General features: G+C 51.2%; 4 protein-coding genes across 4 annotated transcripts; 1 reads left to right on the top strand and 3 right to left on the bottom strand.

Annotated features, from left to right (window-relative positions):
- Positions 1-887: 887 nt before the first annotated feature.
- On the top strand, positions 888-3,254 carry COCCADRAFT_101685 (uncharacterized protein; the record flags this gene model as incomplete). The annotated part of the gene is made up of 4 exons (XM_007716217.1): positions 888-1,334; positions 1,382-1,906; positions 2,120-2,258; positions 2,374-3,254. 4 exons carry the CDS (start codon positions 888-890, stop codon positions 3,252-3,254), a joined length of 1,992 nt encoding a protein of 663 aa, XP_007714407.1.
- Positions 3,255-3,570: 316 nt separating this feature from the next.
- COCCADRAFT_101661 (uncharacterized protein) lies at positions 3,571-6,063 on the bottom strand (the record flags this gene model as incomplete). Its single annotated transcript, XM_007716216.1, has 1 exon — positions 3,571-6,063. One exon carries the CDS (start codon positions 6,061-6,063, stop codon positions 3,571-3,573), a length of 2,493 nt encoding a protein of 830 aa, XP_007714406.1.
- Positions 6,064-6,598: 535 nt separating this feature from the next.
- Positions 6,599-8,621, bottom strand: COCCADRAFT_101645 (uncharacterized protein; the record flags this gene model as incomplete). The annotated part of the gene is made up of 9 exons (XM_007716215.1): positions 6,599-6,683; positions 6,739-6,884; positions 6,934-7,082; positions 7,131-7,502; positions 7,555-7,948; positions 8,131-8,175; positions 8,229-8,335; positions 8,396-8,441; positions 8,508-8,621. 9 exons carry the CDS (start codon positions 8,619-8,621, stop codon positions 6,599-6,601), a joined length of 1,458 nt encoding a protein of 485 aa, XP_007714405.1.
- A 3,877-nt stretch (positions 8,622-12,498) lies between these two features.
- On the bottom strand, positions 12,499-12,893 carry COCCADRAFT_101644 (uncharacterized protein; the record flags this gene model as incomplete). Its single annotated transcript, XM_007716214.1, has 2 exons — positions 12,499-12,651; positions 12,807-12,893. Coding segments are annotated over 2 exons (240 nt in total), but the record flags the coding sequence as incomplete, so codon positions are not given.
- Positions 12,894-13,206: the final 313 nt, after the last annotated feature.

The raw sequence follows: 13,206 nt of genomic DNA, 5'->3' as shown, positions 1-13,206 counted from the left end.
CTAATAAGAGTAGTTCCCATACCGTATATACTCAACGGGCAGAAGCACAGTAGTCTAGGCAATAGCATGATTCTGCTTAAGCATCCGAAGTAGCAAGAATAAGTCACACATAGTATTGATGGCGACACTTGGGGTCAAAATCGCTCCAATAGCCTCTAGTAAATAAGCGCTTTAAGTACTGATACAGTAACAGATCTACGCAAGGCACGGGAATCAATCACTCTACTCGTTAAGAAAGAGGCGTCGTCCTTGTATGCATAAACCGGGGACAGGAAAAGTCCCCGGTTTATGTAGTGGTAGAACAAGTGATAACACGTCATTCCGTCCGATCTGCTCTATACAAGAAGTATGCCGACGGATCAGTAATTAGATGGGGGACTCCTGGGGAATCCCTGCTGTTATGTATATTTTTGCCCGAGTTTCTCATGAGTCACGTAGGAAGGTGTTGGCATGTCTTAATATAATAGTAATTACGCAGGAGTGCGGCCTAAGTTTTAGAACACTCTATCAAAACCAGCTTTTACTCACCAAAGATTCGTTACCTGCGTTTCTATTCTCTTACCTTCCATTTGTTAGAATACTTTGAAAATAAGTCATGTTATTAATAGCTTCCGAGGCCAGACTCATACCGAGCGACTACATTGATGCAAGAGATATAAGATTATGTCTGATGCACAGACACCATATGATACATAGTAATCATGAGCTCTATTTTTGAAGTTTACAAAAATACTTTTGTTGCGTGACCTCTCGTTGGGTTCATTTCAGGTACGATGGCGGAAGTAGATGCTGGGGAAAGCACGGTCCGCCCGTGAGACTGGAGCTTCGCGTCATGACCAAAGTCTCAACCACCAACCGCAAGCTGAACCAGCTACGGTACAGCCAAGATGCCTCCCCCAGTCCGCGCGCGTCCTATCAAGAAAGACGACTTCGAGGCGGCGTTTAAGAAACTCAAGACATCCGTCTACCAAGACAGCGTGCGCCCGGCCGCTGTGTCGTCGTCGCACTACATCCGCTCGATATCGTGGAACGCCTCTGGAACTTTTATCGCTACGGGAGCTGCAGACAAGACGTTGCGCATATGGAATCCCGAGAAGACTAACGTTAAGAACTCGACCGAGCTCCGTACACCCAATGCGCCTCCCTTGACCAATCTCGAACGCGTATCTTTCCACCCCATCAATGAGAATGAGCTTGCAAGCTGCGGTACCGATGGTATGGTCAGATTCTGGGACATTCGCTCAAAGGCTAGTGTGGGAGAGGTCAAGGTCGGCGAGCAGCCCTTTACGCTTGCATGGACACCAGATGGCAATGAAATCGTCGTAGGAAGAAAGGTTAGTAGGCTAGCCTTTGTTTCGGCCATGTACTGACTTTTCTGTAGGACAATCTGCTCGTCAATGTCGATAGAGCAGCTCTTAGTATCATCTCCGAGCACCGCCAGCCCCTCCAGACCAACCAGTGTGTCTTTGATTGGTCTGGTAACCACCTTTACTCCACGGCTGGTGATGGAAGCGTTAGATTACTACGCTATCCGTCGTTCGAAAACGCTCTCACACTAAACGCCCATACTTCTGCATGTTATGCTGTCTCCATGTCACCTAGCGGCGAATACCTGGCAGCTGGTGGAGGAGACGCGTTGGTTTCACTTTGGGATACACAGGAATGGATTTGCGTGAGAACCTTGGAGTTGACAGGAGGCCTCGTTAAGAGCGTGGACTTCTCATTTGATGGCAGCTACATCACAGCTGGCTCCGACGACAAGGAAGAGAAGAAGATTCGCATTGCACACGTTGAGTCAGGCGAGATTGTACACACCATCGACGTTCCCACGCCCGCAGCGCACGTCGCATGGCATCCATGCCGATACACACTGGCTTATTCAGCCGACAACCTGGGACTCAAGATTGTTGGAGGCATTAGCTAGGCTGTCATGGAGTAAAAGAAGGGAAAGGAAAAGGAGTTTTGTCAGTTCTAACGGCGTAAATGATACCCCATTGTTTGAACCACACGCGTCGCGTCCTGTCCATCTCCAACCGCGGCCGATTTCCATCTGTGACGCAATCATCTCGCTCTAGCTCGGCATAGTAATAACCCGGAGTGGACTTTCTCACTATAGAAGCTGCCATTTTCTCCAAGTCTCAAACGTTTACAATACTCTCAAATCGGACTGGCCACCATGGACGTCACAGCACCCATACAACTAAACAATCTATTCTCTGCCAAGGGGCTGGTAGTAGTCATTACCGGCGGCGGTACCGGTACGTTATTTATTCAAGCTCTAAACTACCCCGCTGTACTACCCCGCGCCTCTCCCCTTTGAACAGTCGCTCGCCATGTGAATTTCCAGCAAAAAGGCTCATCAACAACCAACAGGTCTCGGCCTCGCCATTGCCTCAGCACTCTATCAAAGCGGCGCTGAGAAGATCTATATCCTCGGCCGCCGACAAGACGTCCTTCGCAACGCCATCTCCAAACTCCAGTCGGATTTAGCATACAAACCCCATAGCACCTCCGTTCTCAACGACATCGTCTGCGATATCACAGACCTCGAGTCCGTCAAGGCCGCCGCTGAGCAGATCAAAAAAGATGTAGGCTACGTCGACGTGCTAATCAACAATGCGGGCGTCCTTGGGCCAAGAAACGGTCAGGACATTTACAAAGCATCTTCCATCCACGAACTCGCCGACGCAATGACATCCGACTACGCCGGCTGGACCTCCGCAATGGCAATCAACACACAATCCATCATCGGTGTCTCCGCGACTTTCCTCCCGTTACTCGAAGCAGCAAACACACGCCGCGGATGGGCACCAGGCAAGGTCACGGGCGCAGGGAACCCGCGTGCCCGCGACACATCGAAGCTGGTGGCCGCCGGTATCGACACCGACGACGACCGCATGGCACACATCATCACCGTCGCATCCGTCGCTTCGTACATGCGCTGGGTCTCCGCCGGTCTCGCCTACAACGCCAGTAAATCCGCTGCCGCGCACCTGGGCAAGATGATGGCGACGTTCCTGGCGGAGTGGGGAGTCAGAAGCAACGTTGTCTGCCCTGGCCCTTATCCAAGTGATATGACGGCAGATATTACGCCCGTATATGGGACGAGTCAGGTACCGCAGGGGCGGATGGGCGGGCTGAATGATATCAGTGGGTTAATGCTTTTTTTGGTGGGTAAAGGAGGCGCGTATGTGAATGGGACTGTGCAATTGACGGATGGAGGGAGGGTGGGCGTGTTTCCTGCTACGTATTAGCGATGAGGGAAGGGAATCGGAGAGTTGAGAGTAATTTGATTCTATTGATTTGGAGTTAAACTACAATATCGATTGTGATTGAGCCATGATTCAATGCTTTCTCCGTATCCGCTGTTCGACATGTCAGCCTAAACACCATAAGCTAATGCTATAAACAAAAAAAAGCCCTTTGATTCCACCACCTCCTTTACAGAAACTGTTTCTTTCCCTTCAAGTCCCCTCACTTCTTCTTCCCCCCTTCCTCCTCCTCCTTCTCCTTCTCCCTCTCCCTCTCCTTCTTCTTCTCCTTCCGAGCAGCGCGCAGTGTCCACCAGCCCTACATGCGTCCAAGCACACCCCTCACACTTCCCTCAAGCACAACATTACCCTTGACGCTCAACTCGCCAATCCCAGTCTGACCTCCGGAGCCCCCATTGACCCATTTCTGCAGCAGCGCATTGCTCTCCATAGGCTTGATGCTAGGTGCTGCAGTACCAACAGTAACATGGGCAATGGGATTTGCGGTTGTGAAAGCGAGCTCCTCGGTTGCGGTACCAGCATCACTCTCAATTTGAAAGGTGCTGGAGCCATTGAGACGCACGACAAAGGTCATGATGCGGTCGTCCCAGATGAGGCGTTCGAGTTGGACGTCGCACTTGCCGAGTTCTGGTTCCCACGAGCCCTCCATGTTTGTTTTTTGCATGGTTTCGTGGAGCTTGATAAGCTTGTCCCAGTATTCTTGGTTTTCGGATGCGGAGGCCCGGTGGATGAGGGTGACGTGGAATTCGTTCTGGACGCGGCGGCTCTGCTTGAGTTGGTTGTACATTCGGGCGGTCATGGCGTCCTTGTCCTTGAAGAGGTCGTCGAGGACTGCGTTGACGCGATTGGTGTTGAGACGAACGGAGAAGTACTCCATGCGTGGAGCCTTCTTTGACTTTGCCACTGGTTGAGATTTCTGGTTGTTCTGATTGTTTTGTTTGTTCTGGTTCCCCTTTTTATCGTTGCCTCCTCGCGATAGGTCCATCTTGAAGTCCGGCGTGTAGTCGTTCAAAGCCCAGTGAATAGCAGCGTCCATATCGGGGTCAGTCGGCATCTGCCTATCGGCAAATAGAGCTGGATATGTCTCAAACATTCTTCCAATGATTGACTCAAGATTCTGGCGCGAGTCAACAGTAGGGTCTAAGTCAATGACCAAATCGAAGAGTTCGTCTGGGCTATCTGAAGGATCGACTGGCTGAAAGCGATGCATGAAACCTTCCATGATCTCAATAATCTCACTTGATCCCTTTGAGCCGGCTTGGATGGTCTGATGGTTATCGCCACGGTCGAGCACACGCGCCCGTGTTGCTTCTCGGATTCGGTCGTAGTTGTGGCGGTCATGAACATAATGCAATGCAACGAAGCGCGCATCTGGCACGTTCTTGGAGATGTCGTTGATGAGCTGGTCTCGCTCGCGCTTCTGGTGGTTGTTGCGATCAGCAATGACGACTGGGTTCGTGACTAGCAGCGAAGAAATCGTGTCGGCAAAGACCTGGCCACGACCTTTTTTGGCCTTGACATTATCATTCTGGAAGTGACCCCATCCAAACAGCTTGACTAGAGCGAGAGCCAGGGTCGTTTTTCCGCACCCAATAGTTGCAACAGGAACAAGCACAATATTCCTAGTTGCATTCTTGCTCTCAACAGCCCCATTTTCCAGTTCTTGTCGAATGATTTCAGCACCAGTAGTTCCACGCGAGGCCAAGAACTCGTCACGCATCTTGATGATGCCGTGATTCTCGTTATAAGCCTTTGCCAGGGTCTTGTTTTGGGTGAATTTCCAGCGCGCAAAGTCAAGGTACTCCTTGGTGATTGCCTCGTGCTTCTTGTAACGCGGCACTTTGCCTGCGATGAGGGCTCTAGTGCACTCGCGCCACTGACGGTACATGAGATATGGCTCCTCGAACTTGTACTTGAAAAACCAATCCACATAGGGTGCGTTCTCAGTCTCGCGTGCCTGGCAGCGGATGACGAAACCCTCTGTGTCGCGACCCTCGTAGTTGCCCGTCTCCGCAACCTTATCCAAGAAGGCCTTTACTTTCTTGATGTCATTCTCGATTACGTATGTGACCTTCTTCATGCCCCACTCTTCGGCGAATTTGTCGACCAGATGGCCAGGATATGTAGCAAAGTCAGGTAGGTTCAGGTTGATGCCGTGTACGTAGAGACCAGCCTGCTCGGGAGTATATGCCAGCACATGCTCTTCAAATTCGTCGTCGCATAGCTCTGCTACTAGTGTCGCGTTCATGGATCGAAGAGTACGCGCCAGTTCCGCCTTGGTCCTGCCGACTTTCGCAACATGACGCTCAACCCACTGCTCGCCCGCAACAGCGTGACTGAGACCTCCCTCCCGAGGGCCTGTAGAGTGTTTGCTGCAGACCAGTAGTGTGTCGTCGTCTAGGCCAGCTACGAAGATGATACACCCGTTCTCTTTCACACTCAGCTCGTACGGACCCCGTGTGTTGTTTTCGACATTTTTCCATTCCGTCTTCCGAATCTCTCCATGGTTGAAGAACTTGTCGTACCCTCTGACTGCAATCTCGTAGTTGCCCTGCATGTTCTTGTATGTGAAGAGTCCCCGCGCATACGTGGGGAGGTTCTCTTTCTTGTAGTCCCAATCGTTCATTTTCCATGAGTCGACAGTTCGGCCGTTGGGGAGTGGAAATGTGTGTTTTTTAACTGAGAAACCACCCTTTCCCTTCTTGCCCTTGTGTGCCTCGAGAGCGTGGACCAAATCTGTGACCTCTTTTGGGTCTTGCGGCACGTATGGCGCTCTCTCGCGGTGCGCCATGATTGCCGTGGACGCAAACGAACGTCGGGGGATGAAATACTTTTGGATATGTGGTCGGGGTCGTGCAAGGACGGAAAGGTGAATCTGGGATAACGACACTTGTGAGCGAAGGGAGGTTGCGTACAGATGCGACAATGTGCAAGGGCGGGGAGAATATTGTACTATAAAAGTGGCGCGCATTGCCGTAGAAAAGAACAAAACAGAAAATATGTGGGCAGTGCAGTCGCGATGAGTCAGTTTAGAAAGGGAATTTCATACCAAAGCTCAGCCCTTGCTAGCGAATACGGCAGAGGGCGCAAGTTGCAGTTGTTTTGAGGTCAGTGTGTAGTAATTGCTTCAGCTGGTCGCGATGAGATCACAGCCTTGGTGCCTGACTCCCGCGGGTGGGGTACACACTAGCCTTTTTGGTCAGAGTCATAGTTGACTTGTGATGAACAAGCCTTTATCATTTTCATATCATTTTCAAGTCAATGTGGGAATCATGTAGAGAAAACTTCTTTGCTTGTTTTCTACGGGACTTCGCTATCTAAATACACTACAATGAAAGTTTCTTGACGCCTTCAGCCAGTATTTTCTCAACCTCATCCTCGTGTGTCGAAAAATTGTCGACGAGATTGTCCCTAGGTATACGTCAGTAAGGCGCTCGTATATATCATGGCTCCGTTCACTACTCACCACATCCTGGGGTTGTGCTCGTGCTTCTTGTTGCTGTTCCATGCCCAATCGGTAATGGTAAACATCCTCGAGCTCTCCATCATAAAGGCGATTGCGCCCTTTGAGATTTGCATCTCAGGCGGTGGTTGCGCGCTCGCAGCTTTGAACTTGGGAGCTGTTAGCATTGCTCATCAAATTTCACTGATGTTGACTTACCTCCTCGTATGCGACACCATGAGGCACAAAGCCACACTCAAAACTGACACCTCCGGGCTGAAACTCGTCGGAACGACCTGCGTATTCTCCATAGATCAAGCCCATGAGCTCAGAGGCGCCGTTGCGGTGGTAGTATGGTGGGCGGTATGCTAGGCAATAGTCAGTCTTGTCCTTTCTCACAGATGCTCATAACGTACTGTGTGAAGCCACATCCCATCGTGGACTGAAGATCAAAAAGTCGGCGAGCGGCGCAGCTGGATCGCGAGAGGGAGCCGTAATGACGCAGAAGATGGAAGGATCAATGTGATCAACCGAGATTGAGCCAACATTGACAAACTTTGTCAAATCGTACTTGAACGGAACATAGTTGCCATGCCACGCGACAACATCAAACGGCGAGTGTTCCTGCTTGCTAACGAAAAACTTTCCAGCAAGTTTGTAGACAATCTCCCATGACGCCTTCTCAATCTCGTATCTTGCCTTGGGGTGCAAAAAGTCTCGAGCATTGGCAAGGCCGTTGGCTCCTAGTGGGCCGAGCTCTGGAAGTTGGAATTGCGATCCCCAGATTTCTGCATCACATCAGTTTGCGTCAAGTAAATTCCGAGACTCGAGTCGACCTACCCAAGATGTAGCCTCGGGTTGGTCCTTCGACCTTGACCTTGAATCGCTGTCCCCGTTGGATGACGCAAATTTCACCTGGTTGCACATACATGGGCCCAAATTCAGTCAGGATGTCTAATGCTCCCTCCTGAGGCACGATCAGAAAGTCTCCATCCGAGTTCACTGCGGCCCTCCTGTTCATGCTCGCATTGCAAAGATACGTATGCACTGCTAGACCCTCACGTAGTGTTGGCTCACCCGAGCCAGCAATAGTCTTGAGGCCAGAAATAAAATCAATATCTCCATCCTTAGGGATGTCAAACGGAAGCCAAGCTAGCTGCGTAGGCGAAACATGGACTCGCTTGTTGGAGGGGAGGAAGTTGGACTCCGTATCCTCATTGTCTGGCAAATCGGTCTGTGAGCATGTGTCAGCGCATGTAAAAATGTCACCGCCACTTGATGCTACTGCGCCATCCACATCCTCCGACACTTTGAGGTCATGTTTGTTCTGAGAGGACCAGAAACGGGCCGAATATGACGTGAGGCGTAATTCCGTGTCCGACCTCACCGATCGGTCAAAGAAAAGAGAGCTCTTACAAATCCTTGATGAGCGACAGCAGGTCGCGCCCGGTAGAGGTAAGCCTGAAAATGACGCGTCAGCACGTATATTGGCTACCTTGGTTTACTGGTATAACCTTTTTATTCAGATGCCTGGGAGCCACAAAGGCCGTTCCGGTCATTTGCTCCGCATAGAGTCCAAATCTGACACATCGTGGGTTATTCTGACCCTTGGGAATAGTGCCTGTATGGACCCCACCGATTAGCCGGCTGCACAGTTTATCAGATTTGGGCTCCTGCTCACCTGGGACTGCCTCGGACTCGAAGCTGTTTCCGAAGCCGGATTGATACTGCGAATAGGCCAGCCGTCAGCGGGCAAGCTCCGACATGACCACTTGTTCGCCTAGTCAGCTCACCTCATAAGGGTCGTTCTTCCTAGTTCCGAACGAAGGTATAGCGCCGTCCTTCTGCGTCTCTGCCCAGTGGAAGATATTCTGGTACTCCTTCGGGTCTTGAAGCTGTTCGGGCATGGTGGCTACGTCTTGGTGGCGATAATCGTTCCGGTGCAATTTGTCGAGACCAATGAAAGCGAAAAGATGGGGTTGCGCGCTTCACCGCTATTTCTCACGATGGTGCAGATGGAGTCGGAGGAGAAATATGGGAGCGCCTGGCGTACAAGTAGTGTACCAGTTCTCATTTACCCCAATTGCTACCCCACCATCTGCCGACCCCACAAGCTTCATGCAAGAGCTTGTGTCGCACTCATCACGCCGGTGACCCCACCCCTCTTTGGATCTTGTCATACATTGCCCAATCATTGGGAGAGTTGTTCCGTGTTCCGGAATTTGCGGGTAATGGTCGAATGGAATTGTACACGGTTGGTGTCTGGAGGTATACTGCCGACGTGAGTCGGAGTGGGGTAGCTCTACTACGTGTGCGTGGTGCTTAGTACTCTCCGATGCAACGACAACGGATAAACAGCAGATTCTGGTTGACACTTATTGGCTACCGGAGGCTGCAGTGGGGAAGATTCTGTGCATACATACTACGGTAGTAGTTCAACGGCTAGCAGACAGACGTTTGTGATGCCTTACGAATGAGGGGAGAGTCCGATCGGAGGCGGACATGTCACCTTTAGTAAGGAATTACGTAGCAGTGGTAGAAGAGAGCTGTTATAATAGTCACAAGTCAGCCAGTCAGCCGCACCCGGTTGTTTCCGGTCTTCTCAAGCCTTCACTTCCAAGTCTTTCCGTATGTTTACCGCATTACCTAGATGTGTAATTCTGGAAGGCGTTCGCGATGGCGTTTACAACACCAAAGGTCATCCATCTAGCCATCACGCCTCATGCAGCTAAATCCAAGTACTCACGTCTAGTTCTCTCCGCACATTTACATCACGACGCACACGTGTGATTCTAGAAGGGTGGTCGGTCGGGCGGTCGCGACGGCGTCCACAACACCAAACGGCACCCAGTCAATACGCCTCACATGCAGCTAAAATCCAAGTCTCTTTTGATCCAGCCAGACTGTGGTCACACCGTTCAAGCACGTACGGCGCCCATTCCAAACCCCCATCACCTTTCTCTCTTCACAGTCCTGCGCAAGAGAACGTTTCTGGCGGCCACAATAAGACGCCACAATTAACCTTCTTTCAGCCCTATATGCAACTTTGTGGCAGCACCACAGCCTGGACGCACACGTGTGACGGATCTCGCCTATGTGATACGGACGTGGAAGCGTAGGTCAGCGCCTCCGCTCGTAACACACATCTCACTCGCGTATCGCGGAGAAGCCCAGTCTGCGTGGTTGCTCCACGGATATTGCGGAAACGAAGGGGTGTGTGTGTGTGTGTGTGGATGGGAAGGGTGAGGAAGGGAGGGAGGGGTTATTGCCCAACCCAACACAAGATCGCGTAACACAAAGACAGCTCACGTGGCTTGAATTTCCATAAATTGAAAGCAAACCAAAGAGCTGAACATTTCGTAAACGAGAGAGAGCCAAGGCTCGGTGAATATTGCCTGTCAGACAAGCCCAGTCTGGATTCTTGCCTCCCCTCTCCGAACCCGAAAATAGACGACAATGAACTTATTGAAAGCTGACATTAACCTTCTGACTACAACCAAAAAAAACATGTGGAATTCCAATATATAGCCAAACATCGGTAAAAATCAAGAAAAAGACAAAATATTCCGGGAATTCTGGACAACCTGCTCAAGCTAGCAACCGGGCAAAAAGAAAAAGTCATCTTGCCACCAAAACTTGCAACCTAAAGCAACCGCGCACGCGGGGGCAAAAAAAAGCTACTAAAAAAACACCCCGTCGTGCTGTCAGATTGTAAAAAAAAGCAAAGAAAATTGTCTAAGAACCCAAAAAATGGATCAAACTAGTAGTTATCTTGGGCTCTCACACCGCTAAATTCCCCGCTCCCATACCTTGCTTTCCCTTCCATGCTCAAGTGTTAAAAAAAAACTGGTATGCAACTAGAATTCCATCTCTCTCTTGTGTCAACAATAGGGGGAGGTGTCATGTGTGCAATTCTCTAATAAGTGAAAGTGATTTCGGTCCTTTTTTTCCCTTAAACCGTTGGATATTACCATATTGTCATCTTTTGTTTACTATTCTTTTTTTTGCTTGGACTCGCCTACTTCGTATGTACGATAACATCGGGCAGGCGCCCCGTCAGAGCACGGTCGCGTCTTCTCACCACCCCACTCCGCTCGCTCACTTACTCGTGATGGGGGACTATTAAAATCTAAAAAAGGTGGCGAACTGACAGTTTAATAATAAAACCATTTTTCATGTCGTCATCTCATCCACACCCGTCGGGCCATGTCGGGCCACCTTGGGCCCCATGCACAGGTATACCATGCTGACTAGAGAAGAAGGACGACTTTTGAATGCAAAACGAATATTCTCCAGGGCCCGCGTTTCGCGCCGATTAAATAAGGGGAGGGTTTTTTTTTGCCGACAGCGGCATACCCGCCTTGCTGGATAAGACTGTGTGTGTCCTCCTTCTGCACCAAGGCCGAGACAGGTTTAGCAGGGGCAGTTTGGAACCAAGAATGCCTGCCACACCTTTCTCGCTCTCCCTCTTGTTCTCTCTTGTTCTCTCTAGGATTGCGCATTGCGCCGTGGGTTGGCGCGTAAGCGCTCAAATGGACTAAATGGTGCGGGGAAATCCTCATTCGCTACTACTGTGCCCCCCCCCCTGCAACTTGGGCTGGGCTGCTGCGACACCACCACCACACCTTCATCGCTTCATGATAACATGGCCCACCCTAACTCGGGTCGACTATGTAGATCACGAGGCCCCCTCGCGCTCCCGCCATCTCTCCCTAGCTTGAGACGATCAAACGTTTTAGTACATGATCGTTTCCTGTCCATGGCTGCGTGGGAGGAGTTCACCGAGGAAACGGACAGAGAGGGGTGGAGGGGAATAGAGGGGGGGAGGGGGAGGGGCAAGGACGGAGGAGGCGTGTGCGCTCGCCTTTTTCCGTCTTGCGCGATTTGCGATAACACTGACGAGCCGTTCGCATACAAACTATATGCATCCACCCGCCGAACGCATGCGAACAAGCGCACATTGCAAGATCAGCGCAGATGTTGCCATATGGCGCCGAAAGCCGTTCACAGCCCATTTGGCCTTTGGACGACGCCTTCGGGACCCTGCCTTGATCGGCCATCACCCTGCCTTAGACGGCGCTGACCCTGCGCTGATCGGTCGCAACCTCTCACCCGTCGTGCATGCCACAGATGTCGTGAGTCGGGTATTCCGTGAGACTCTCCAACTCAAAAGGAGAAAAAACAAATCTTTGCGTAAGCAAAGGTAATCTACAGATCGGCACGGCCAAGAACAAGTCCGAACAGCCACGAGGGGAGAACATTTGGGCAAGTGATCAACCAGATAGGTTAATTTAGAAAGGCTTGGTCGGGCGTGGATGAGACAAGCTCACTCATGCTTCGGAGAAATGTATCAGATATGTTGGTTTCGTGGAACAACCTGTATTCGACCCTCTGCTTCTCAGCTTGATTCAGAATGGCCGTAGGCGATAGCACTTGAAGCTTCTAAATACACCAGTGCAATGCAGACACGGCGCGCTAGGTGCTAGTCTGATTGCCGCCTCGTTCAGTGTGCCGCTAGCACCACGCCAGCCGATCAATCAGGATGCAGCAATAAGAGGCGTGGAGAGAGGCGTATATGTGACTATGTAGCGTGATGGGATTGGAACATGACATTGAGAGATCCTGGCAAGTCGACTCTTTCGCGTACAAGGGCAATATACAGCCCTGCCAGACGTCCTCATGTATTGTCCGACACGCGTCGCATTGCGACGACACGCCCGTATTCGTACGAGGGGCATAGCCACAATATCGAGCGTGGCGCCGGCAAGGTTTCAAGAGCAGAGCCTAGTCACTCATCCAGGCGGCGACGCGGTTTCCTCCAAAGCGCGCAGCAAAACGTAGACCCGAGGAGCCCATGGGGAAGTAGGAGACGATGTACCAAACAAGCGAAACTAGCTGAGCGGCAGCCGCAATGAAGGTGAGAAGGGTGCTATGCAGCTAGTCACGCGAACATTGTCAGCGAGGGCGAGCTGGGTGGAGTGTAATCGATAAGGACTGGCGTGGAATAGGAGGGGCACGCGGACAGGGATTCGGGGCAGAAAGCACCAGGGTTGACATGTTGCAGGGATTAATACGCTAGGAAATGGACTTACACCTAGGGAGAAATACAGCGTGAGGACGATGCTGCCAAAATACGCGGCGGTGAACGGAAGTCTGGGGCCGGAGATAAGGTGGTGAACTAGAGGTGGGATTAGTAAAGGGCAAATGCAGTCACTCTGTGAGTGGGTGTGGAAGGGTAACGATGAGATGGAAGGGTGTGGATTTGAGGTGATGTTGGTGCAAATAAGGCTTGCTTACCATATTGTATCGGACCCATCAGGACACCCCATGCAGCTAGAAAGAGAAGGCTGCCCATAGACCATCTAGAATGAGACCATGGTGGTTAGCACTAGCGTTCTTCAGGTGACGTGCATGAGGCTTGGCATATAGTCTTGACTCGATGAAGGCTGTCTGTACCCTGCAGCGCGCCGAACCTTGGACCCGCATGATCGC

Source organism: Bipolaris zeicola (genome assembly GCF_000523435.1).
Source record: "Bipolaris zeicola 26-R-13 unplaced genomic scaffold scaffold_131, whole genome shotgun sequence".
In the NCBI taxonomy this organism is placed as follows: domain Eukaryota; kingdom Fungi; phylum Ascomycota; class Dothideomycetes; order Pleosporales; family Pleosporaceae; genus Bipolaris; species Bipolaris zeicola.
Note: the sequence above shows the minus strand (reverse complement) of the source record. Positions and strands in the feature narration are given on the sequence as shown.